The 27,294-nt window shown below is 43.8% G+C and overlaps 1 protein-coding gene across 5 annotated transcripts in view; it reads left to right on the top strand.

Annotated features, from left to right (window-relative positions):
* SNX24 (sorting nexin 24) overlaps nucleotides 1-27,294 on the top strand; it is a 299,054-nt gene that overhangs the window by 132,382 nt on the left and 139,378 nt on the right. For all 5 annotated transcript variants that reach the window (XR_003859201.1, XR_003859203.1, XM_029619882.1 and 2 more), the window contains exon 3: nucleotides 7,883-7,987. Coding sequence is in view for 3 of the 5 variants with exons in the window: in XM_029619882.1 (XP_029475742.1) it covers nucleotides 7,883-7,987 (105 nt within the window). In the remaining 2 variants the exon portion in view is untranslated. The remainder of the gene's footprint in view (nucleotides 1-7,882; nucleotides 7,988-27,294) is intronic.

Genomic DNA, 27,294 nt, shown 5'->3' with positions numbered 1-27,294 from the left:
TTTTTTTTCGTGAATGGTGGTTTGGGAGGGGAGAGGGGGAGAGAGAGAGAGAAAACCTCTGTGGAGGTTCACTTATAATTGAACTTTTTATACCACTGTAAGAGGGGGCATTATGAACTCGGGGTGGGGCAGTTTTACATGCACAGTTGTAGGTACAAACAGCAGAGTGATGCGGTATTTATCTTGTGCATTAGGGCCCTAATGCATTTTGATAAATGACCCTCTCAGAGAGAGGAATGACAACTAGGAAAGGCCAAGTCAACAAGTATTCCTTTAACAGTTTGTAAAAATGTAGCAGTCCCCTTCCATTTTTAGGGATTTCAGGAGGTCATTCCAGAGAACTAAACCTGCCATGTTAAAAATTTGCAAACAGAATTCCTTTAACCTAACTTTCTTAAGGGAGGGGACAACTAACAAATACTTAGAAGAAAAGCATAAAGTACGCATATGGCAATATTCTTTCAATTCTACAGTCAGATAATTTGATAAAAAATGTAAAAATCAAGATAGGGATCTGAACTTTTAATATGCCATGAGATGGGTAACTAATGTAATTTAACTAATTCTATAGTAATATGTGCTCCTAGAGAACTTCCAGAATTTTGTAAAAGTTGCAATGATCAGAGTGAGAATGAAGTAGGCCAAGAAGTAAAGAACTATAATAGTCTAATAAAGAGAAGATAAAAGATTGTATAACGGTATGAAAACCCTCAGCACTCAGGAAAAAGTTAACTGAATGCAGAAGGCGCATCTTAAAATAACCTCTCACTAAAGATTGTATGTGAGGGCGCAGAGAGAGAGAGAACAGAATCTACCACCATTCCCAGGTTCCTTACTTGATGCATACTAGGAATAGTAACCCCCTCAAAAGACCAGTGAGCTGGAACATCAGCAACCTCAGAGCGAGATAAAACTAAAAATCTTTATGGGTGGAAGTTCCATGTATGATGGGGAAGATTATAGCGGTGGGGTTATACTACCATCCACCAGGCCAAAATGAACAGATGGATGATGAAATGCTAGAGCAAATTAGGGAAGCTAACATATTTAGCAGCACAGTAATTATGGGAGACTTCAATTACCCCAATATTGACTGACTAAATGTCATAGCAGGTCATGCTAAGGAGGTAAAGTTTATAAATGAAATAAATTACTACTTCATGGAGCAGATGGTCCGGGAGCCATTTTAGACCTAATTTTTAGTGGAACACAGAATTTGGTGCAAGAGGTAATGGTAGTAGGGCTGCTTGGCTGCAGTGATCATAATGTGATCAAATTTGAGTTAATGACTGGAGGGAGGATTTAATTTTCAAAGGTGAGAATTTGATAAAATGAGGAAAACAGGAAAAAAAACCCTAAAAGGTGCAGCTACAAAGGTAAAGAGTTTATATCTGGAATGGATATTGTTAAATAAATACCATCTTGGAAGCCAAGACCAGATATATTCCATGCATTAGAAAAGGCGGAATGAAGGCCAAACGAGTGCCCGCATGGATAAAAGGTGAGGTGTAAGAGGCTATTTTAGAAATTATTTTAAAAAATGGAAAAAGGTTCCAACTGAAGAAAATAGGAAAAAGCATAAGCATTGGCAAGTTAGAAGCAAAACATTGTTAAGGCAGGCAAAAAGAGAATTTGAAAAGAAGCTGGCCTTAGAGGCAAAAACTCATAATAAAACCTGCGTTGAGTGAAAAAGAACTTTCTCCGATTAGTTTTAAATGTGCCACATGTAACTTCATGGAGTGCCCCCTAGTCTTTCTATTACCCGAAAGAGTAAATAACTGATTCACATTAACCCGTTCTAGACCTCTCATGATTTTAAACACCTCTATCATATCTCCCCTCAGCTGTCCCTTCTCCAAGCTGGATTTTCAGAAGGTGTTTGACAAAGTCCCCAATGAGAAAAATAAAAAGCCATGGGATAAGAGGCAATGTCCTATTTTGGATTGCAAAGTGGTTAAATGATAAGAAACAGAGAGTAGGAATACATGGTCAGTTTTCTCAATGGTGAAAGATAAACAGGGGAATGCTTCAGGAATCTGTACCTGGGACTGGTGCTTTTTAGTATATTTATAAATTGTCTGGAAAAGGGAATGATGAATGAGATGATCAAATTTGCAGACACAAAATTATTTCTATTAGTGTGAAATCACAAGTGGATTGTGAAAAATTGCAGCAAGATTTTGCAAGACTGGGAGATTGGGAATCCAAATGGCAGATGAAATTTAATGTGGACAAATGCAACGTGATGCACATAGGGAAAAGTAACCCACACTGTAGTTACATGAAGTTAGGTTTTATATTAGGAATTATAACCCAGGAAAATACCTGGGCATCATCATGGACAATGCTTTAAAATCCTCAGCTTAGTGTGTGGCGGCAGTCAAAAAAGCAAACAGAATGTTAGGAATCATTAGGAAAGGAATGGAGAATAAAACAGATTGTCATAATACTTCTGTATCTCTCCATGTTAAGACCGGCACGGAGCGGCATTTGCTACCATGAGAAGCTTGCTGGGCAGATTGGATGGACCATTTGGTCTTTTTCTGCCGTCATTACTATGTTAAAAATACTGTGTACAATTCTGGTCGCTGCATCTCAAAAAAGATATAGCTGAACTGGAAAAGATACAGAGAAGAACAATCGAAATGATAAAGGGGATAGAACGGCTTCCCTATGAGGAAAGGCTAAAGAGATTAGGGCTATTCAGCTTGGAGAAGAGAATGGGTAAATGTGAATACAAAAATTAGGGGACACTCCATTAAGTTAGTAAGTAGCACATTTAAAACCAGAGAAATTATTTTTCACTCAATGCACAATTAAACTCTGGAGTTCATTGCCAGAGTATATGGTAAAGGCAGCTTGCATATCTGGGTTTAAAAAATGTATACAATTTGTTGGAGGAGAAGTCCATAAGCTGCTATTAACCAGATAGACTTGGGGAAAGCTACTACTTATCCCTGGGCATTAGCAGCATGGGATCCATCTACTATTTGTGGATCCTGCCAGGTACTGGTGACTTGGATTGGCCACAGTTGGAAACAGGATACTGGGCTTGATGGACCCTCAGTCTGACCCAGTATGGCAAATCTTATGTAAGACAGAGAGGATTGGAAGAGTGTGGGGTCAGGAGGCCAGGAGAGAAATGTGAGGGATGTTCCATCAAAGCCTTCATGGAAAGTGTTTTTCCCTGTTTCAACTCCTGACCGCTGCACCTTGTTCCCACCCATGGACTGAAGGTAGAGGGAACAAAATGTTTTTGGATGTTGGAGGAAGGGTGAGGGAACAAGAAGGTTGCAGAACAAACAATGAAGGGAGAGAGAACAGGGTAGAAAGCCATGGAGGGGAAAGAAAGAGGAGAAATGAAAAAGAAAGAGAGAAAAGTGGTTGTGGAGAGAGAGATTGTTCTGGAGGAAGAGAAAGGTATAGGGCAAGGGAAAGTGGAAAGGAAGAAGCCAAGTTATAGTAAAGGCTAAAAAGCCCAGAGTTTCAGAAGCTAAAAAATAATGAAATAAAACTGGCAAAGAAGAAGAGTGAGAAGTGAGGAAAAAGAAGTAGTCTAATACAGACAGGCTGGCAAAATGCTCATTAACTCATTCTCTCCTTTCCAAATTACTACAGAATTTTGGCTCTCCGCTGTACAAAACTGTGTGTAGCAGACGCAAATCTCTCCTACTCCTCTCGTAATGCCAGCAAAAGGGAATAAAACTAATGGTCTGTATAAAAAAGGAAAGCAAACGGCACGAAGCAAAGCACATCTCCCTCACAAAGCAAAGACAAAGAAGAGACAGCTTAAAGAGACGTTTAGAAAAAGTTACACGTAAGGTATTTTTAAGAAACAAGTAGAAAAAAAAAAACCCTTTTCATCGTATAAGTTTAATGAAGCAAATATGCTCTGAAATATTTACATTCCCCCCCACCTTTCCCCCACATGGCCGGCCCCTGTGAAGGTCACTAATAGCCTCCAGAGGGAATCGGCCTTTGCGCTGGGCAGTGCGGTCCCCGATTCCTGCCCCTTGGGGCTGTGAAGATGCACAGGCCCCCGTCCGCACGCTGCCCTCTTTGACTGTCTTTTCTCAGTTGGAAGAGTTGTGTGCCGAGGCCACGGGGAGCAGGCAGGGTTGTTAATCATCCGGCTGAAGTGGCAGCCGTGGAGAATTTATCTTGTAAGCAGGGAGGCCCTGCTGGAAACTGGTATTGTTTCGGGTTTGTCTGTGGTCACCCAGAGTAATTCATTACTCACCTGCAAATGCTGTCAGGGACCCCGGTAGCTGTGATGAGCGCTTCTCAAGCACTTCTGACAAATTTGGGGGGAGCAGCTAATGCACAGCTTTAAAATCGTGTTGTGCCATGGCAGGGGCACCCTTCTCTTCCGTGGGAGCAGAGCTAATTGGGGTTTGATGAGGACTAACAACGTGAAATCCTGCTGAGTGGTGTGAGAGCGGTCGAGGCTCCCTTCCTGACCTGTGGCCAGATGTTGGTAGGCTGGTTCTGCTGACATGCCAGCCAGCTGAAGGTAAATTTCTCAACTCCTCCCCCCTCACAGCCCACTCCCAGCAAGCTTGTCAAAGGTAATTTTAGAGTTTCTGTCCCCGCATTTATTCAGAGGCAGTATCCAGCCCAGAGGATGTGCAATGTCTTTTCCGGTTACAGGGCACCAGAGTCCCCTGCACTTTAACTGTGCATTTTCCTGCAGAGATGTTACAGTTAGTGGTGAGAGTTTGTTTTGTGAGGAGCTGGTAAGGGCCAGGAATCTGTGATATGTACAGGCTTCACTCTTCCGGGATGCGCACATTCCTCCTAATTACTCCCTTGCCTGTAACGCGGCAGCCATTGCAAGCTGACCTACTCTGTGCCAGCTAAGGCTTATTTAAGACTCCCTTTGCATAGCGGTTTGAGCCATTCAGGGTTTTGCGAAGAGCTTTATTAAATGTAAGAACATAAGAACATGCCTTACTGGGTCAGACCAAGGGTCCATCAAGCCCAGCATCCTGTTTCCAACAGTGGCCAATCCAGGCCATAAGAACCTGGCAAGTACCCAAAAACTAAGTCTATTCCACGTAACCATTGCTAATGGCAGTGGCTATTCTCTAAGTGAACTTAATAGCAGGTAATGGACTTCTCCTCCAAGAACTTATCCAATCCTTTTTTAAACACCGCTATACTAACTGCACTAACCACATCCTCTGGCAACAAATTCCAGAGTTTAATTGTGCGTTGAGTGAAAAAGAACTTTCTCCGATTAGTTTTAAATGTGCCCCATGCTAACTTCATGGAGTGCCCCCTAGTCTTTCTGAACCTAATATGTATCTGAACATATTAGGTTACTTGAATGAAACTTCTGCAGATAGTAAAACTTAAGCAAGAAGGAATGAATTACGCTCAAAAGTAAAAGAGGGAGTGGCTCAAACTGGCATTCAGGGGCAGTCTTCCCTGGTGTCGTCCAATGTATCTGAAAGTGATACAACAAGCACATTCTGAAAAAGCTCCCAGTTTGGTTTCGGGTGGGTGGGGGGCATTTTATTTCTCTCCTAGCTCTATTTCCGGCCTCTGCCCTCTTCCTCCTGCCACCTCCTTCCCCCACCCTAACCTGATAAAGTTTTTTGCAGCCAGGGTTTACAGCGTGGCCCCAGTGTCTTGCAAGCAGGGCCGTGTGCATATAACGCTGCTCTTGCTGCTGCCTCTGATCATTGTCTAGGGAAGCAGTTATGTGGCTTTTTATACAGGACAGCGCTGTATTTTTTTAATTGTCCTATGTCCTGATTAATCCAGAACAGGCTGCACAACTGTCCTGTTTTTCAATCTGGCCATGCCCGATTGATTCAGTCTAAAAGAAATTAGACTGAATTTCATACATGATACGTATGAGCAGTTCTCGGATTTTTAACAAGGGGGAGCAGATCATCATTCTCTTATTCCTTCACTTTCTCACCATCTGCCTTTTTGCTCTTCCTATCCCCGTCTCTCTTTCCCTTCTGCTCCTTCCAGGTTCTTTTCCATCTCCCCTTTCTCTCCCTCAGTCACCTCTCATCCCCTCTTTATTTCATTTCCAGCTCCCTCTTTAAGTTCCTTTCTATCTCCTCCTCTCCATCCCCTCTTGACCTTGGATTCCTCCCCCTCCCTCTCCTTTTTTCCCTTAGGTTCTTCTCACCCCTTTCCCCAGGCTCCTTTCCATCTCACCCTCCTATCCTTCACCACCACCGCTACTGCATTTACTACTACTACTACTTCTGTTTATCATTTTTAAAGCACTGCTAGACTTCTACAGTACTGAGCAGATACACACAGGGGACTGTCCCTGCTCCATGGAGCTCACAATCTAGTCGATAAATATACGTGACAAATAAATTCCTTTAAGTTCCAACACGATGGGGACATGTTGAGCGTGTTCTTTCCTCATTGCACGTGCTTACATTATGACCAGGAAGCACAGAAGAATGAGCATTCCTTCCATTTGAAAGCTCCTGTTCCAGTTTACTACAGATTTCATTACAGACTCCACTGTGAGCTCGCCATCTGTTAATGAGTGGGTGGGTGGAAGAAGAAAAGAGAGGAGAAATGCCAGCCTAACATCCTGACTACACTTCTGCACCCATTTTTTGCTTCTCAGTGTCTGTCTCTCAACTAGATTGTAAGCCCCACGGAGCAGTGACTCTCGCTGCCTGTACAGCTCTGTGTGTACAGCTCTGTGTGAGCAGCCTGTACAGCTCTGTGTGTACACCTCTGACTGCTGTAAGAGGAGGAGCAGAGACTGTGAGTGCAGCGTACGATGTCCCGGCAATGCCGGCCTGCCATCGCTGCAAACGATCCGACTGCCAGGGAGGCGGAGGTATTGTTTGGTACAGCTCTTACCCAAAGGCATGTTGTGCATTCTGGCGATGGTGTCAGGGGCCGTCCTCTCCTCACTTGAACAGCCTGATGTGCACACAGTGGGAGGAGGGAAGGGATCTGGAGATGTGTTTCAGGGTGTGCAGTTTGTTTAGGTAGTACAGCAGCATTGCTATTAAATAACAGCCTAGAGAAGATGGACCATCTATTCTGAAGGGACATCTGACTTGGTTTTAATCATGTCTCCTACTTTCTTCATTCTTTGTATAATATTTTTTTTTACCTCCATTGTGATATACTAGCCTGTGGATACTTTTCTTTTTCCCAGCTTGGCAGCCCTTATATATATTTTCCTTTCTCTTTGTAAAATCTTTTGAGAGACCAGATGCATTGCAGCCGCAGTTTTAAAATCGAATTCATCTCCTTATTGAACCAAGTGACTTCATTATGTAGACAACTTCTTTTGCTTGACCCTTCCTTGGCTGTCCCTGACCCCTCTCAATTCCTATGAGCGGTCCTCCCTCAGCAGGGCTCAGCTGGCAGTACGAGGGGGAGGTGAGATGGGGGGGGGGGGGGGGCGGGGGACGGACACGGCTTTCGGCAGGAAGTGGCATCACTGCGTCTGAAGCAGCAGTGGGAGCAGCTTTTAAGCAAGTTGCTGTACATGGGTCCATTTTTCTTTAGTACCCCAACTTGCTCTCATCCCTCACCACCTCATGGCCTCTAGTGGTCTTGAGGGTAGAGACCCTCCTCTGAAGCCATAGCAACCAGGTGCCAGTGCCACCAGGAAGTGAATTAGGATACCTACCTCATTGCTGGGTAAACCATATTTGGATTATTTATCTTTTAACTTAGCTGAGAGAAGGTTGGGTTTTTTTTGTTTTTTTGGTTTTTTTTTATGGCCTGTGGATTAGACATCTTAGTAAAAGCCATGTTATAGCCCACTCTCTTTTCTGGATGACAGGACAGGTTTGCTGGCTTGGTGGCTTGTTCTGCCTGGCTTTGTGTTCCTTATTCATGATATTAAGCCTGACAAGATGTTTTATCCTGTTTGCAGCTGAAGAAATTTATCAGAACTCCAGAAATGCCTTCAAAGCATGTAAGAAATTGGGTTCCCAAGGTCCTGGAGCAGCGCCGGCAGGGCCTCGAGGCCTACCTGCAAGTAAGACACCTTTTGAATTAAGCATGTCCTCCTCGGTGCTTCCCTAGGTACTGCTGCAACATTAACAGGTTTTTTTAAATAATGCAAATGAAAGCAATCTGTGAGCCTTAGCATATGTAGCAGGGTCAGGAAGGTAATCTTGGTCAGCAGATCCCTGGGTGTGTGCAAGAAGGTGAGAGGAATTTAGATAGAATTTTTTTTTTTTTTTGGTCTGAGGTTTTTGGAATCTGCAAAAGACTTTGAGGTCCATATTCAAAAGCCATTTAGATAGATAACATAATAGTTATCTGTCTAAATGGCTTACCCGGTTGTATTCAGCCCTTATCCAGCTAAATCCTAGCCGGCTAATAATTTATTTATTTATTTATTTAAAAATGTTATATAACGCCTTTACAATTCAAAAGAATTAATCAAAACAGTTTACAACCAAACATACATGTGGGCCTTACCCCTGAAGAAATGATAACACAACACAGAATTAATCAAAACAGTTTACAACCAAACATACATGTGGGCCTTACCCCTGAAGAAATGATAACACAACACATCCCTATCAGATACCACCGCCAACTCCGCAGCATGCCTCACGTGCAAGAATCTCCGGCAAGAACTCCCAGGTCTCTCATCCCAATCATGATCACGCCACTGACACAGTTCCTAGGGCTAACCTTGCTCTCTGTAACATTATTCAACGCCCAATCTCTGACAAAAAAGACTCATATCCTCAACGACTATCTCTTGGACAGTAACCCTGACTTCTGTGCCATCACAGAAACATGGCTAAAAAACTCTGACATAGCATTAATCAACCAATTACCCACGCACAAATACGACTTCTTCTCAATTCACAGACACAAAAAACGAGGCGGCGGCCTGCTACTAGCTTCCAAGAAAGAATTCAGATTAACATCGCACACAATCAAGTCAGAATCCAAAATAGAATTGGGATTATTCAAATCAAACCAACTGCAGATTCTCTTAGTATATGCACCTCCAGGAGTACTAGAAGCAGACGCCTCCCCCCTCATCGAAGCCATAATGAAGCACATCAACTCAGACTTTCCCACCATAATCATGGGAGATTTTAACCTCCACATCGATGCCGCCCACTACTCAGCCAATTGTGAAACACTCCTCACCGCCATCAGTGCATTGGGATTCACCCAAATTATCAACAAGCCAACACACAAGGCAGGACATACGCTGGATCTTATTTTCATCAACTCCAATTTCTCCAGCACCAGGGAACCCACATGTTCCCCTATCCCCTGGTCAGATCACTTCCTGATAACAACCACCCTCTCCATAAAAAAACAATCGCACGCTCCTCAGCACCTCTCCACTATCCACTTCAGGAAACCGAGTGCCTCAAACTTACTCAGCGAACAGCTCACCAAGGAACTTACACACCTGGATTTATCTAACCCCAACTCAGCTGTGCTCTCCTGGCACAAGATCACACAAGCAGTAGCAAACAAACTATGCCCAGCAGTCTCCAAAGTAATTAATCCAACAAAAAAAGGAAATCAACCTTGGTTCTCCAGCGAACTCAAACAGAAAAAACAAGAACTACGATACAAAGAAAACAGTTGGCGCAAAGCCCCCAACCCATCTACCCTATCAACTTACAAAGGAACTCTACATTTATACAGGTCATTAATTCTAAAAGCAAAAAAAGAATACTATGCTAATAAAATCCACGATCTCCAATATGACGCAAAGGCTCTCTTTTCATATGTTGCACAAATCACAAAGCCACTACCACCAACGATCCCTGACGAACAGGCTCAATCTAAAGCAAATGAACTAGCCATATTCTTTCAGCAGAAGATTGCAAATACTCTAGCACTCCTTCCAACCAAGACCATACCGCCCGCTCCAGTCAGCAACACACACACCCTTAAGGGAGTCAAGTTGGACAACTTCGAATTAACTTCCACCAAAGAGATCGAATCCATCCTTAAAAAGCAGAAACCATCCAGCCACCCCGCAGACAGCATTCCTTCCAAACTACTGCTACTTATCCCAAACACAATCTCTGGAGCACTGACCAACATCATTAACTGCTGCTTAAGTCAAGGAATGTACCCAGATAGTCTAAAAAACGCAGCCCTTAAACCCCTCCTGAAGAAACACAACCTGGACCCTAGCGAATTAGCTAATTTCCGCCCCATCTCCAATCTTCCTTTCTTAGCCAAACTTACAGAGAAACTGGTAAACTCCCAGCTCTCAGATTACCTAGAGGATCACAACTTTCTGTACCCTTCCCAATATGGTTTCCGCAAATCACGCAACACGGAAACCCTTCTCATTTCTCTAACAGACCATATTATTATGGGGCTGGACAAAGGCCACTCATTTCTTCTAATTCTCCTTGACATCTCGGCGGCATTCGACACCGTCAACCACTCCATCCTCCTGAATCGCCTGTCAGACATAGGCATTTCCGGAACAGCCCACAGATGGTTCAAGTCTTTCCTTAGTAATAGAAGCTTTAAAGACAAGATTAATAATAAAGAATCGCCGTCGACAAATTCTTCCCGTGGTGTACCCCAAGGATCATCACTATCTCCCACTCTATTCAACGTCTACCTCCTCCCCCTCTGCCATCTGTTAACTAGTCTCAACTTAATTCACTACATTTACGCCGATGACGTGCAGATTCTGATTCCCATAACAGAATCCATTACCAAATCACTCTCGATCTGGAACAACTGCCTACAATCTATCACCAGTCTCCTCAGCAGTCTTAATTTAGTTCTCAATGCCTCAAAGACTGAACTACTCCTCATTTCCTCCAACCAAGACAACCTCACTCCACAGACCCAACGCAACTCACACCACAACTCCCATCTCACCCATACTCATGTAAGAGATCTCGGGGTCATATTAGACAACCGCCTCAATCTAAAGAAAATGATCAACACCACAACCAAAGACTGCTTCCACAGACTACAGGTACTAAAAAGACTCAAACCTCTCCTATTCTTCCATGATTTCAGGACAGTTCTCCAATCCTTAATATTCGCTAAAATAGACTACTGCAGCGCTCTCCTCACAGGTCTTCCCAGCTCAACCACCAGGCCGCTGCAGATGATACAGAACGCCGCGGCCAGAATTTTGACCAGCACCAGCCGGAGAGAGCATATTACTCCCATCCTCCGAAACCTACACTGGCTACCAGTCAACTTCAGAGTCCTGCACAAATCACTCACTTTAATACATAAATCCATCCATAATCACCTTCACCTCGATCTCGAAATCCCTTTCGGACTCCATACCTCCAGCAGACCGATTAGAGAAAACTACAAAGGAGCACTTCAACCCCCCACAACCAAAGCCACGCGCCTCATCACGACCAAAGACCGAGCGTTCTCTATAGCAGGCCCAGCCATCTGGAACAACCTCCCAGCAGATCTCAGGCTGGAACCCTGCCTAGTAACATTTAAGAAAAAACTCAAGACTTGGTTATTCCGCCAAGCCTTCCCGGACCCCTCAGACACACATTAGACGATGAACCGGCTCATGGGCAATGGAACCCAGATCCTCTCTAAATACTTCACAAGCATCAGTACTTTCATAACAGCTCAACTAGCACTAGCACGGACTTTTAGGTCTTAGTTTCTTAACTTACTACCCTTTTAAGCCTTCTTTCCAGCTGTTCTAAGCTTCCAAGTTTTGCAGTCCTTGTTAAATGTAACTTTGTTTTTCTCCTGATTATAATAAGTTGTTTATGTTTACTGTTTATGTCCCTGTTCGATGTAAACCGACCTGATAAGGTATTTAACTTTGAAGGTCGGTATAGAAAAATGCTAAATAAATAAATAAATAAATAAAAATGCGACAAATTAAAAACTAACATTCAAATAATAGCACAATAAACATTCATGCCCTACAACTTTAGACAGTAAAATTGAATTGACTGTAGAGTATTATTTCTTATGGATATTGTCTGTTTGAAAGTAGATAGTGACAATGTGGGAGATAAGTGAATGTTAATTTTATGAGTTAGAGAATAAACTATAGGCTTTCTGAAATAAGTAGGTTTTTAGTGATTTTTTAAACTGTTGTGTAGAAGAAGTAAGGCGGAGGAAATCTGGGAGTGAGTTCCATAAAACAGGGCCTGCTACTGAAAAAGCCCTTTTTCTAGTTAATTCATGTTTTGCCAATTTGATGGTAGGGAGTTATCGTTTAGCCGGATAAGTTAGGGGCAGTCCAGGGGCATAACTGGGAGGAGTTGTGTTAGCTGGCTAACTCCAATATTTAGAGTTAGACATATGACTTAGCTGGCTTACCCCTAGACTTATTATTCTGATGTGTCACGGCAAAAAAAGGGGGAGGGGGGCGATAGTGGGCAGCCGGCCACATGGCGGCGGTGCGGTCGTACCGCACACTATCGCCCCCATAGCGCCACGGGAAAAGGTGTAGTTATTTCCTGCGGTGCTGCCGGCGATAATGTGAAAAATATTATTGCCTGCAGCGCTGCAGGAAGATAACTCCGCCCAAACCCCTTCTCTTCCCCCTAATTTTAATAATACTGCCGCGATGTGATACCTGCACATTGCACAATAAAGAATGACCCTATAAGTCTGGTCGAGTCAAAGAGCTGTCCTAAAGTTAGCCAGAACCAGTTAGACGGCTAACTAAGGCCTGGATTTTCTAAGGTCACAGACCTTAGGAAATCCGGTGGTAAACGGGGCTGGGGGGGGGGGGGCCGGCTTTCGCACTGAATAACTACACAGTAAAAGGTGTAGTTATTCGGCGCGAAACTGGCGGCGATAAGGTTCCTTACCTTTCGCCGCCAGCGATGTCTCCGCAGAGTCGGCCCCGGTGCCACTTCTCTTCCGGGGCCGACTCCACCCCCATTTAGTGATCGCACGCGAAAAGGGACTTTTTGCGTGCGATCGCTTTTGAAAATGACCCCGTAAGATATATTCAGTAGTGTGGTTGCACTGTTGAATATGCCTCCAAAAGTAGCCGGATAAGTTTATCTGGCTAACTTTGCTATTCGGACTGTGCCTGAATATGGACTGTTCCCAGTGTGGGGTTGAAATTGGTCAGCAGAAAGGTGGTGACCAAACACATTTCTCTGGGATTTATCTGTAATTGCTCATTTATTATTTACATAGGAGGATTTCAGTAGGAAAAATTTCAGTAGGAAATGTCAGTAGGAAAAATAAATAAATTATTGGCTGCCTTGTTTTAGAGAGGGTATTGTGTGAAGAGAAGCAGGTTTTCAGTGATACATTTCTTGGTGGGCTATTGCAGAATGCTTGGTTTCTGTACACAGGCATCATATTGTGTCCCCCTTGGATCTGCGAATTCAGACTCTGGAACTGTACAACAGGAAAGGTTGGGGAAGAACAGTCTCTGGAATAAAAAAAAATATTTCAGAATGAGAAAAAAACAAAACAGTTTCCCCCAAAATTCTTCTGATACCATTTTCTTTTATTTAGTGTTTGCCAAATGCCATCAGTTTACTCGGCACTGCAGATGTACTGTATAGTGGGTGTACAAAATACTGTGGGGGGGGGAATGAGAAATGCAGAATATCTTGAATGGGCAGAGAAGACTGCAAGGCCTACTCCAAAGGGTTTAACATCCAAGAGAAGCCACCATTGGTGGAATAAGATACATGGAGATGTGAACTGGGAAGGGGGTGGTTGTAGTGACTGGGCCTGGGGGGATCGATAGACAACTTTCTGAAGAGAGTAGATATTCGTGTTTGGTGGGATTTGGCGATGTGTAGAGTTGAGGATATGGCCAAACAGGGATGCCCAGGAGGAGTTTTCCTAAAGTAATTTTGTGAGAGTTTAAACAAGTTCCGGCAATATTGACTCCTTTGTCCAAGTGGTTCCTGATCCAGCCATGTAAATAGAGGGGCTTTTGTATTTCAAGCATTTGTTAGATTTATCTTTTATTAACCATAGGAGCTCCCAAAAATAGCTGCTGCCTCTGGAGTAACACTAGCAAAATAATCTGTAACAATCTCAGGATTGGTTGATCATTTTGGTTTGTCATGCTATACTCTGTCTGCCATGGGAACCTTTGGAATAATAATGATCCTAGAACTTCCACTGCAAGAACAAGTGTCCTTTCTTGCAAAGGAGAGAACCATGCATGTTTTTTTAACTCAATCAGTGGAATTTTTTTTTTTTTTTTTTAAAGATTTATATGAACCAATTCTAGAGGCCATACTTTGAAGTGGACATAGGAGGGTGAAGGTGGTCCAAGAAAATCTACCAAAATTCCTATGAAATGAGACTTAAGAACCTACTAAATGCCATCTGTGTACACAGTCCTGTACATGTATAGCAGTTGAACAAGAAGCTATTAAGGAAAAATGGTTGTGGGGAGGTGGGGGGATGTGATAGAGACATTTACATACCTCAAAGGTATCAGTAGTAGAAAGAAATCTTTATCAGAGGAAAGAACATTCTAGAACAAGAGGTCACCATATGAGGCTTCAAGATTATTCACGCGGTTATTTACCCTTTCAGGTAATGTAAAGACTAAGGGGCACTTATTTTCTCCTTATTAATGATTTAACATCATAAAGAATGGTAAAGAAAATATAATAGCATGTGAAAAGAAAGCGGTGTCCTTTTTTTCCCCTCCCCAGCACTTCACATAGAGGGACTTTAGTTGGCCGCTTTCCATTACAAATGCAGCTCTGCACAGGCACTTGGTACAAGGTTTCACAGGCCATTTTGGAATGGGTTTTCTGTGGCTTTCCCTTCCTACCCGTGCCAGAGATGCATGTGAAGAAAGGGAAAACCTTTTCTGCAACTTTCAGGCCTCTTGCTGAAAGTTGTGGGAATATTTAAAAAAACAAAACAACAAAACGAAACTGAGAGAAATGCAAGTAAAAGGGACATCATATACAAGCTTAACTGCTTGAGAAGCTGTCTGCTCATTGTAATTACATATCAAAGCAGTAATTCGTCCTTCCTCCTGTCCTGAACATCCGGTTGGGAACCACAATGAAGGCAGCACAGCCCATCTGGGACTTAAAAACAATTCTGGTAGTAAATACAGGTCTCGAGTTTGTTTTTTGTTTTGTTTTTTTTTCTCCTGTATATAAAGCCCAGAGAATACCATGTTAACGGGGCTGGTCTTGGAACCGTTCCCCGTGTAACAGGACTTCTTTTTCATCTTTGAATTATTATAAAAGCTCTATGATTTGAATGGTGGCGAGCTTGATAATTGTAATTCCAACATACTATATTGCCAGATCACACGTCATGTGTTCACACACCACGGAGCAGCTCCTGCCATATCTGCTTATGTTTTAGGAAATGTGTCTGAGACTTTTCAGGGTTCCCCCTGAAGAAGCCCTTACCGGCGAAACAAGCACCTTGTTGGGGCTTTACATGCATTCATTCAGAACACTATACATTATTGTATGATGGCTGCATGGTAGATGGAAGCATGGCAGATGGCTGTATGGTAATGTAAGGTGGGACGTGCGAGTGTCTGCATGTAGGTATTTTTGTATGCCACTTAAGTTTTTTTCATATATTTTACAATTGAATATCTGATTTTGTTATAAAACAATCTGTGTATTGTGTTTGCACAATTTTTTGATATGTTACATTCAATATAGCAGGTGCTGCTCTTTTATTTTAACTTTCATATATTTAAATAAAAAGGTTTTTTAGTTAAGCTCAACAGTGCTTCTGTTTTTTTCTTTGTATTTAACAATTAAGCACTTTATATTTTTGACTTTTGCTCAGTTTCCTTATATTTCTCTCTCTCTCTCTATGTATATGTGTGAATATGTAGGGTGACAGAGGGATCTAGGCATTTCCCGGGATCATTGTTATTACAGGACTCCAAATAATGGCTGCAGAAGCACATCACTGTGAAACTGCACGGGAGTTTAGTGCAGGTCTATGTTCCTTTTACTTCTTCATGTGGATTTCTGCAAAACATTTCAATATTTTAAAGTGGAATTTTTTAAAATTTTAAAACAATAGCATGTGCCAACCATCCATTTATGAGAGAGCATGGATTAAATATAGGTGATAAGGCTATAACTGTTTGAGTTCAGAATCCGTATTGTCTAGAATTTCCCTTTATCTGTTCTTTTAACCAGATCATTTCCTCCCATCTTAGGGTAATAGGAACCATAGCAAGTAATCGTGTTTGACTTTTATTTCTTTTCTATACACAAACAGATTAAACCAGTTGGAGAAGCCCTGATCAAGACTTTGACAGCTAAGGTTTAATGCTAAAATAAACAGATAGGTCATGCATTTGGGAGCGATTACAATACGAGAGGTATAATTCTTCTAAGAAGTAATCAACAATGGGATCTGGGAATGGTCTTAGATCTGATGATCTTAAGGTGTCCAAACAGGTAGATAAGGTAATGGCAAAAGCCAGAAGAATGCTTGGGTACGTAGGAAGAGGAATAGCAAGCAGGTAAAAGGAGGTCATATTGCCTCTGTATAGGTCGCTGGTGAGACCTCGTTTGAGTACTGTGTAGAATTCTGAAGACAGCACCTTCAAAAGGACTTAAATCGGATAGAGGTGGTCTAGAGGGCATCTATTAAAATAAGTCAGCAGTCCTCATCATGAAGCATGTGGGGACAAACAGGCCTGGATTTATCAAAATGTACTAAATATCCTACAACCACTGAGAGAGCGAGAAAGACTAGCCATAATGCCCTCACACTAGATAGTGTTTATATCTCTATGAGAGGCCCATCTAGTAACTCGAGGTGAGGTTTAGGGATTAGGGGCCACTTTGACATTCAAAGTGAGACGTACGAACAGAAGAGTGCTCTCTTGTGAAACCTGACCTCGAGTGACTAAGTGGGCCTCCCATACTGATATAAATACATATCTAGTGTGAAGGCATTATGGCTTCTCTCTCTCTCTTTCTCTCTTTCTCTCTCTCTCTCTCTCTCTCTCTCCCCCACCCCCCAGTGGTTGTAGGAGGGCACTGATAGCTAGGCTGGCTCTCCAGGAGCTTACAATCACTAAAAACGGCATGTGCGAAAACATCGCAACACGCAATAAAACCCTATTGCATGGCTTCACGCACATGAAAAAGGTGTAATTAAAAATCGCTTTAAAGCCGTGTGATACAGCTTTGCAAAACTGTGAGCCCAGCCCACTTGGCGAAAAATTCCACCCCAATATACTCCACTTTTTCTCATTTGCATCGCACCATGCGTTATGGTGCTTTCGCATGCATTAATGCGTTTTTCGCATGCGAAAACGCCATATAGCACTTTGATAAATGACCCCCTTAAAGATCTAAGCATATATACCCTGGAGAAAGGGAGGAATGAGGAGATTTGACACAGACTTTTAAATGCCGCCAAGGATTAAATGCACAAGGCAGAAGGTCTCTTTCAACGGAAAAGAGGCTCTAGAACAGTGGTTCCCAACCCTGTCCTGGGGACCCTCAAGTAGTCAGGTTTTTAGGATATCCACAATGACTATGCTTGAGAGCAAATTTGTATGCACTGCCTTCATAACATGTAAATTTTCTCTCATGTATATTCATTGTGGACATCCTGAAAACCTGACTGGCTGGGGGGGTCTCCAGGGCAGGGTTGGGAACCACTGCTATAGAAATGAGGGGGGGTCACGGGATGAGAAAGAAAGGGGGTAAAATTTGGTAGTAATTAAGGAAATATTTCTTTAGGGAGAAGATGGCAAATGCTTGGAACTACCTCCCAGTAGAGGTGGTGGTGATGAGTATAAAGTCTGTGTTCAGGAAAGCATGGGACAAGCACAGATAATAACATAAATGCCATACTGGCATGTGAAAAGTTTGGTTATTGGACATCGTATTAGAAGCTCTGTTGACCCCCTGTAATTTCACGACTAGATTCCCCCCACCCTTTCAAAAGTTTCTCTTAATTGAATTTAGAATTTACTATCCAGTGCTGGTCTTTCTTTTCCATGTTGTAAGAGAACTTGCGCAAATATTTTGGGCAGTTGCTGTGACCTGCTGCCCGTTGGCATTCCCTGTGGCCTGGCTTGCATTGCCGTTTCATTTTTGGGGAAGGTTTACATTGAGATCCTCACGTAGGAAGTTGCAAGTTAACGCCGCCTCTGTAATTTTTTTTTTCTCTCATGTAATGAAAGCGGGGCGCGTATTTTATAGATGAGATTTTTGTATATCGAGCAGGATACAAATTCTGGAGGGAGGGTGATGGTAGAGGTTTAGTCAGGCTATTCCGATTCAGAGATTTCTGTCCGAACTGTTTATTATCAGTAACACGCTGCCAGTTAAGGAAAATATAAACTGCCAGCTAAGTGATATAAAATATGAATGCCACATCATCCAAGATTGAGGAGCAATATGAAAACGGTCTTGTGCCTGGAGGGAGGAAAGAAAGGGGCTGCAGACTGGTCAGGACCACTAAGGTTTCTATTTCTGTATTGGCCTCGGTGGTCAGAAGAGTGAAGACCCTTTAAGAACAGCATAACATTATTCTCACCCAACCAATGGGCAGTATATACATTAAAATAAATAAATCTTATTTTGGACAAATATAATACAGATGCGGGTATTAAATCTGAGCTCTTTGTTCTAAATGTTCTTTCTCCTTCATATATCAGTGTGCTTTTCATTGTAGACTGTTAAGGTACTAGTGAAGAGGCCCGTCAAAAATGAAGGGCAATAAAGGCAGGTACATGTGGAGACTTGCTTCCTCGACCTCCTCCCAGCCCTGGGACTCCACCGTCTCTCAGGCTCACATTTGGACACTCGTATGATTTTTTTTTTTTTTTTTTTTTGCAGCAGTTAAAGGTACATCTGTTTCACATTGCAGGTATTTTTTCCCTTCAGAGAGGCCGGACTACATCCTAAAGCACAATGGATGCTTGTATTCACATTCGCACCTGCGGGGAAATGTGAAAAATTTGTCATGTCGTAGTGTGTAGACAGATGGACTTGGAACCAGTGGGTTATGCTCCCCTGCCAGCAGATGGAGACTGAGCAAGCTGACACAGTATATATATACTCCTACAGTGACCATAGCCTGCCAGTATTCTCCGTCTCCAGCAGATGGTGGACGCCCATCTCCCTATGGGGACTGTTGTGAATTTTGAAAGGAGAATTTTAAGAACATATGAACATAAGAGAAATGAAAGGCCTGCCCTCCTGCGGTGATATGTAAAGGTCCCTCCCTCAGTTGAGAATTCCTGAGGTGAATTCCATGATCCCTCAGAGATGTCTTGATCCAGTAGCCAGTTCCTGGCGTGGATTTAGCTGCTTGTACAGCTGAAAGGCAACAGGTACAGAAGGCCAAGTGCTGCGGTGGTGGCACATGCCCTCTTTCCCCGCAACCAAAGACAGTTTCTGTGCTCAGCCGGGAAGTATTGAGCTCCGGTAAATTAAAAAAAAAAAAAGAGGATTACATACAGAGACGAGGTTTTTAGGCCTTCCTTCGTTCTCCGTACTCGGCGTGCCGTCCCGATATTCTTCCTGCTCTCATTGGGGTTAGGGGAACTGGGCAGCCTGTTGGGTTGAGCGACCAGGGTGGGCTAGGCCCCGCAATAGGCTTTTCTTGATGCGCTGCATGTAGGCCGTTGGTGTTATTGCGTGCGTTTGTATGTGCTTTACTGCTCTCTACAGGATGTCTGTGTGCACTGTGCATCTGCTCTGTGCATGTGTTGTATGCACCGCACTAGGCGCAACCTTTGTGCACATAACTTTTTTGTGAGTGGTGATACACTCCAGCAGGAAACACTAGTAGTGTGTGTCGCCTTGCCACGCTTATTGCTGGGGCACCTTTAATTTGTGCGCACAAAGTTTTTGAGCACGAACCATTTGAATGCACAGTTACAGTCGCTCATGGTGCTAGTAAACAAGAAGCCTAAGTTCCTTTCTCTTTGTGTTGCCTGTCATATTAGGGCTTCTCAGCCTGACCTGTCTTCCAACATGTGTCAGCGCTGCTCAAATGCCCAGGGAGAATTGTCTTCCTCGGAGTTTGCTAAGCCTGGATCCTCTCATTCTGATGATGGTCTGGTTATGGATTTGAACGGAAGTGCACCAGATCTTGGTACTCCCTTGACTGGCTCCTCCACAGGAGATGGCAGTTCAATTTGGCCCGTTCCAGTATCTTCTGGGCTTGGTCTGGATCCGGCTGCTTTTTCTTGGGTAGAGGTTTTTTTTCCAAGGTTTACAAGCCTTTGTTCATGCGCAGTCTTTCACTTTGCCCACTTCAGTCCAGTCAGACCCTCAGCCGGTGTCCCCTCCCTCTTCCACTCCTACTGTTAAGCACCCGTGGCATGCCTCTGTTTGCCACGGGTTTTTCTCGGTGGAGACCCGGATGGCACAGATGATGAGGTGGATCCTGATTACTTGGAAGATGGTGAAATTCCTCCTGGTTTGAAGCCATATCGAACCATGTTATGGTTCTTTCATAGAAATGAATTGCTGGCCCTGATTTACCAGACATTGAAGATGCTGGGACTGCCTGGGGAGGATTATTTTGTCGGAGCTGAAGAGGAATCCCATTTTGGTCTCCTTGCATAAAGCCTCTTTTTTTTTTTACATTTTTTTCCTGTTATGGATGCCATTCAAGAATTGATTGATCTGGAATGAGATGCCCTGGAGGCAAATTTTAAAGGGGGTCATGCATTGGAAGGCCTGTGAGACAGCGTTTGCATTTCCCCAAAGTAATAGAAACTAGAAGGATATTTATGCGAGCACGGTGGCATTAGTGAAATTAACTCTAGAGGCAGTTAATTTAAGGATTCTGTGGCACTTTTCAAAGGGAGCAGGAGAGCTACCATCCTCATGCCAGCTGAATACACCTTGCTCTATACTCGCAGCTTATAAGAACATAAGATTTGCCATACTCAGTCAGCCCAGTATCCTATTTCCAAAAATGACCAGTCCAGACCACAAGTACCTGGCAGGCAATGTTCCCTCTAAGGATTGGGTTGCTGTGTGCAAAAATGTTTGCTCATGAGCAAAAATCTTTTGTTTCATTACCCTATGAGCATTAATTTCTTTGATGCAAAAAGCCTATCAATTTTATGCTCACAGCAACTCAATCCTTAGAGAAAACATTGGAGCAGCATGCACACAAACTTGCATATTCACATTCATACTCTTTCACACGCATATGTGCTCATTCATTCTCACAAACACACCACATACATTCACTCCTCAGACTTTCACACACAAGCACATTCTCCTCCTCTTCCCCCCCCCCCCCCCCCCCACACACACACACACACATCTCAGTAGCTGCAAACCCTTCACTGCCATACACTTTGAAAAGTAACACAAACCCCCTCAGGACTCAAACAGCAGCAGCCGTATCTGTATCATGGAAGCAATGCAAATATTATACCATGCCCTAGAACACTAATACACCACCTCCTGGAGTTAACAGAACAAAACCCTACAGAAAAACTACATGCCAGCAGAAATACCACATTTCAATTACACATGCAGAACACAGACAGACCCTTACCCAATACAGAATACAAAAAGCCGTAAATAAACAACTTTCCGATTATCTCGAGGAATACAACATTCTCTCCCCTGCACAATATGGTTTTCGAAAATCACTAAGCACAGAGTCACTTTTGCTTTCTCTCACTGATAATTTACTTTTGAACCTGGAGAAAAAACAATCATTCTTACTGGTCCTACTAGACCTATCCTCAGCGTTCGACACGGTAAATCACACAACTCCTAGAACAACTATCAAACATAGGAATTAAAGGCACAGCTCTCAGTTGGTTCAAATCATTCCTATCAAACAGGTTTTACCAGGTCAGAATTAATAACAAGGATTCTAACCCCATCCTATCAGACCAAGGTGTACCTCAAGGTTCTTCCCTCTCTCCCACCCTGTTCAACGTCTACCTCCTCCCCCTCTGCCATCTGCTATCATAGCTCAAACTTACTCATTACCTCTATGCAGACGACATCCAGATCCTCATCCCTATCACAGAATCTATTCAAAAAACCTTCGCCTACTGGGAGAATTGTCTTCAACCAATTAAACAAGTACTCTCCAGCCTGAACCTGATTCTAAATTCCAGCAAAACAGAGTTGCTACTGATTTCACACAACCCGAACACCCACACACCTAACCTGACACAAACCACATCTTTAAACATTGAGCTCTCTGCTGACGTCAGGAATCTTGGAGCATGGCTGGACAATCAACTTAACCTAAAAAAATTCATAAACACAACCACCAGGGACTGCTTCTTTAAACTACAGGTCCTAAAGAAACTAAAGCCACTCCTTCACTTTAATGACTTTCGCCTCGTTCTTCAATCCATTATTTTTTCGAAACTTGATTACTGCAACTCAATCTTACTTGCCCTCCCCTCCAACAGCATCAAACCCCTACAAATAGTACAAAATGCCGCAGCCAGAATCCTAACCAACACGAAGAGAAGAGACCATATTACCCCCATCTTGAGCAACCTCCACTGGCTACCCATCAAACAGAGAATCCTATATAAAACATTAACCATCATTCATAAAGCAATTCACAACGTCGCACCTATATCTCTACAAACCCAACTTCGTCCACACTTATCTTCCAGACCCATCAGAAGCGCCTACAAAGGCACGTTAGCCGCAGCTCCTGCCAAATCAACACTAAGAAAAAGAGCACTCTCCACTGCGGGACCACACCAATGGAATGCGCTCCCACCAGACCTTCGACTCGAACCCAATCTACTAGAGTTCAAAAAAAGGTTAAAAACCTGGCTCTTCAGGCAAGCTTTCCAATAGGCACCTCCTCCTGACTTTCAGATCCAACCATTGCAGGGTGTCACCAACACCTTGCCACTTAATTTTCATACCGTACTTGCTTATTCGCAATTCTAACAGTCATTATTCACCTTTATATAACAGTCTACTGCAGACCATATTCGCTTCTAAAGTTCTTTGTAAAAAAAAGGTTAAATCTGTTAAATGCTATTGTTACATTCTATGTTACTTGTAATAATATTCAATGGTTTATTGTTATTTTTCCATGTTCTATGTAAAAAAAACCCAGGTCTAACTTCCCAGACCAGGGCAACCTCTTTCGTTACTTGTAAACCGGACTGATTTGTATTGCATACAGGAATTCCGGTATATAAAAATTTAAAATAAATAAATAAATAAATAAAAGTAACACAAACCCCCTCAGGACTCAAACAGCAGCAGCCGTATCTGTATCATGGAAGCAATGCAAATATTATACCATGCCCTAGAACACTAATACACCACCTCCTGGAGTTAACAGAACAAAACCCTACAGAAAAACTACATGCCAGCAGAAATACCACATTTTAATTACACATGCAGAACACAGACAGACCCTTACCCAATACAGAATAAGGGACTACAAATTAGAAACATGCAGACAAAAATAAAATAGAAAGCCTGATAAAACAGACTCTGAATAGTGGAATATTGAAGAAAGAACAAAATACAAATATGTAATGCACATTCCCAAAGATAACATATGTCTGATCTTATTTTTCTAATCGGTTGGTCCCAGGCTTTCCCCCCCCCCCCCCCCCCCATTTTCCCTTTTTCAGTCTTTTCCCAATTCATTTCACAGGGTCTCTTTTTTTTCTGTTTTTTCTTTCTCCACCTGTCATCTTCCCTTCCTCCCTTCATCCACACCCACACACTGGCAGTCACACACACAGGCTTTCATCCACCCATAGACATACTTTTGGGCTTTTACCCAGCCACCCACTCGTACACACATATACATACACACACACACACACACACACACACACTCTCTCTCAAACCCCACCTCCACACACCCACCTCCACACACACTCTCAAACCCCACATACACACACCCACATACACACACACTCTCAAACCCCACATACACACACACACTCTCAAACACCCACCTCCACACACCCATATACACACACACTCTCTCAAACACCCACCTCCACACTCACATATACACACACACTCTCTCAAACCCCCCCTCCACACACACATACACACACACACACACTCTCTCTCAAACCCCCCCCCCACACACACATACACACACACACACACACTCTCTCTCAAACCCCCACCCCACACCACACACACACACACACCTCCTCTCAACCCCCACCTCCACACACACACACACACACACACTCTCTCTCAAACCCCCACCTCCACACACACATACACACACCTCTCTCTCAAACCCCCACCTCCACACACATACACACACACACACACACACACCTCTCTCAAACCCCCACCTCCACACACACACACACTCTCTCTCAAACCCCCACCTCCACACACACATACACACACACACACTCTCTCTCAACCCCCCCCCACCCACACACACACACACACACACTCTCAACCCCCACCTCCACACACACATGCACACACACTCTCTCAAACCCCCACCTACACACACACACTCTCTCAAACCCCCACCTACACACACACACACATATACACACACTCTCTCAAACCCCCACCTCCACACACTCACATACACACACACTCTCTCAAACCTCCACCTCCACACACACACATACACACACACACTCTCTCAAACCCCCCCCTCCACACACACACACACACTCTCAAACCCCCACCTACACACACACTCACACACACTCTCTCAAACCCCCACCTACACACACACTCACACACACACACACTCTCACACCACCCCTCAAACCCCCACCTCCACACATACACTCACACACACACACTCTCTCAAACCCCCCACCTCCACACATACATTCACACACACACACACTCTCTCAAACCCCCACCTCCACACATACACTCACACACACTCTCAAACCCCACATACACACACTCTCAAACCCCCACCTCCACACACCCATGTACACATACTCTCTCAAACCCCCACCTCCACACACCCATATACACACACTCTCTCAAACCCCCACCTCCACACTCACATACACACACACACTCTCTCAAACCCACCTCCACACTCACATACACACACACACTCTCTCAAACCCCCACCTCCACACACACACATACACACACACACTCTCTCAAAACCCCCACCTCCACACATACTCACACACACACACTCTCAAACCCCCACCTCCACACACACTCACACACACTCTCAAACCCCACCTCCACACACACACACACACACTCAAAAAACCCCCACCTCCACACACACACACACACTCGCACACTCTTTCTCAAACCCCCACCTTCACACACACACACATACACACACACTCTCTCAAACCCCCACCTCCACACACACATACACACACACTCTCTCAAACCCCCACCTCCACACACACACACATACACACACACTCTCTCAAACCCCCACCTCCACACACACACATATACACATACACACACACTCTCTCAAACCCCCACCTCCACACACACACACACTCTCTCAAACCCCCACCTCCACACACACACACACTCTCTCTCAAACCCCCACCTCCACACACCACACACTCTCTCAAACCCCCACCTCCACACACTCACACACACACACACACACTCTCTCAAACCCCCACCTCCACACTCTCACATACACACACATTCTCAAACCCCCACCTACACACACCCATACACACACACACACTCTCTCTCTCTCTCTCTCTCTCTCTCTCAAACCCCCACCTCCACACACACACACACACACACTCTCTCTCTCAAACCCCCACCTCCACACACACACACTCTCAAACCCCCCACCCTCCACACACACACACTCTCAAACCCCCACCTCCACACAAACACACTCAAAACCCCCACCTCCACACACACTCGCACACTCTTTCTCAAACCCCCACCTTCACACACACACACATACACACACACTCTCTCAAACCCCCACCTCCACACACACACACACACACATACACACACACATACACACACACTCTCTCAAACCCCCACCTCCACACACACACATATACACATACACACACACTCTCTCAAACCCCGACCTCCACACACACACACACATACACACACACTCTCTCAAACCCCCACCTCCACACACACACACATACACACACACTCTCTCAAACCCCCACCTCCACACACTCACACACACACACACTCTCTCAAACCCCCACCTACACACACACACACACTCTCAAGCCCCCACCTCCACACACCCATACACACACACACACACACACACACACTCTCTCTCTCTCTCTCTCTCTCTCTCTCTCTCTCTCAAACCCCCACCTCCACACACACACACACACACACACACACACACTCTCTCTCAAACCCCCACCTCCACACACACACACACATGCAGGCTCTTACCCAGCCAAAAACACACACAGAGGGCCTGAGCCTCCACTTCAGCTGCCAGTAGAATGGGATCCGCTGGCTGCCTTTGTGTCCTCCTGCTATCTTTGGTGGCTAGCAGGATGGGGCCATTGCATCCATGTCTTCTTTTCGGTTGCCAGTGGGATAGGCTCTGCAGAGGCCTGCCAAGTTGAGGAGTGGGTGGCAGCAGGAGTTGCATTTATCCAAACATTATCTCCTGCACCAGGAGATGACCTTTGAATAAATACGATTCCTGCTGCCTGGGAGGGCGTGTAGAGAGATGTGATGCCACTGATCAGATCTGGTAGGGGTTTCGTTTATCCCTGCCCTAACCGATCCCTACGTGGGGGGTAAAAGCTTTACACAGCTGTGCCCGCGCACAACTTAGAAGAAACAATGCTGGCAGGATCCCAAAGTCGATAGATTCCTAGGAATATGTAGTAGATATCCCCAAGTCCACCTGTTTTCTTTGGAAACTTGTCCAAACCTTTTTTTTTAAACTGAGCTACATTAACATCTTCCACCACATCCTCTGACAACGCATTCCAGAGTTTAATTATGCATTGAGTAAAAAAAAGGTGTTCTCCAATTTGTGTAAATGTATTATCCAATAACTTCATTGCCTGTCTTCTAGTCTTTGTAATTTTTGAAACTGTAAATAACTGATTCCTTTTTACCCATTCAATCCACTCATTATTTTATAGACCTCTGTCATCACCCCTTAGTCATTTCTTCTCTAAGCTGAAGAACCCTAAGCTCTTTAACCTTTCCTCATAGGGGAATTGTGCCATCCTCTACCATTTTGGTTGCCCTTCTCTGTGCCTTTTCTAATTCTGCTTTATCTTTTTTGAGATGCGGTGACCAGAATTGCACAGAATACTCAAGATGTGGTTATATTTTGGAGCAACAGAGGCATTATGATATCCTTTGTTTTATTCTCCATTCCTTTCCTAATAATTCCTAGCATTTCATTTGCTTTCTTGACTATACACTGAGCAAAGGATTTCAACATATCCAC

The sequence above is a fragment of the Rhinatrema bivittatum genome, chromosome 1, assembly GCF_901001135.1.
Source record: "Rhinatrema bivittatum chromosome 1, aRhiBiv1.1, whole genome shotgun sequence".
In the NCBI taxonomy this organism is placed as follows: Eukaryota; Metazoa; Chordata; class Amphibia; order Gymnophiona; family Rhinatrematidae; genus Rhinatrema; species Rhinatrema bivittatum.
Note: the sequence above shows the minus strand (reverse complement) of the source record. Positions and strands in the feature narration are given on the sequence as shown.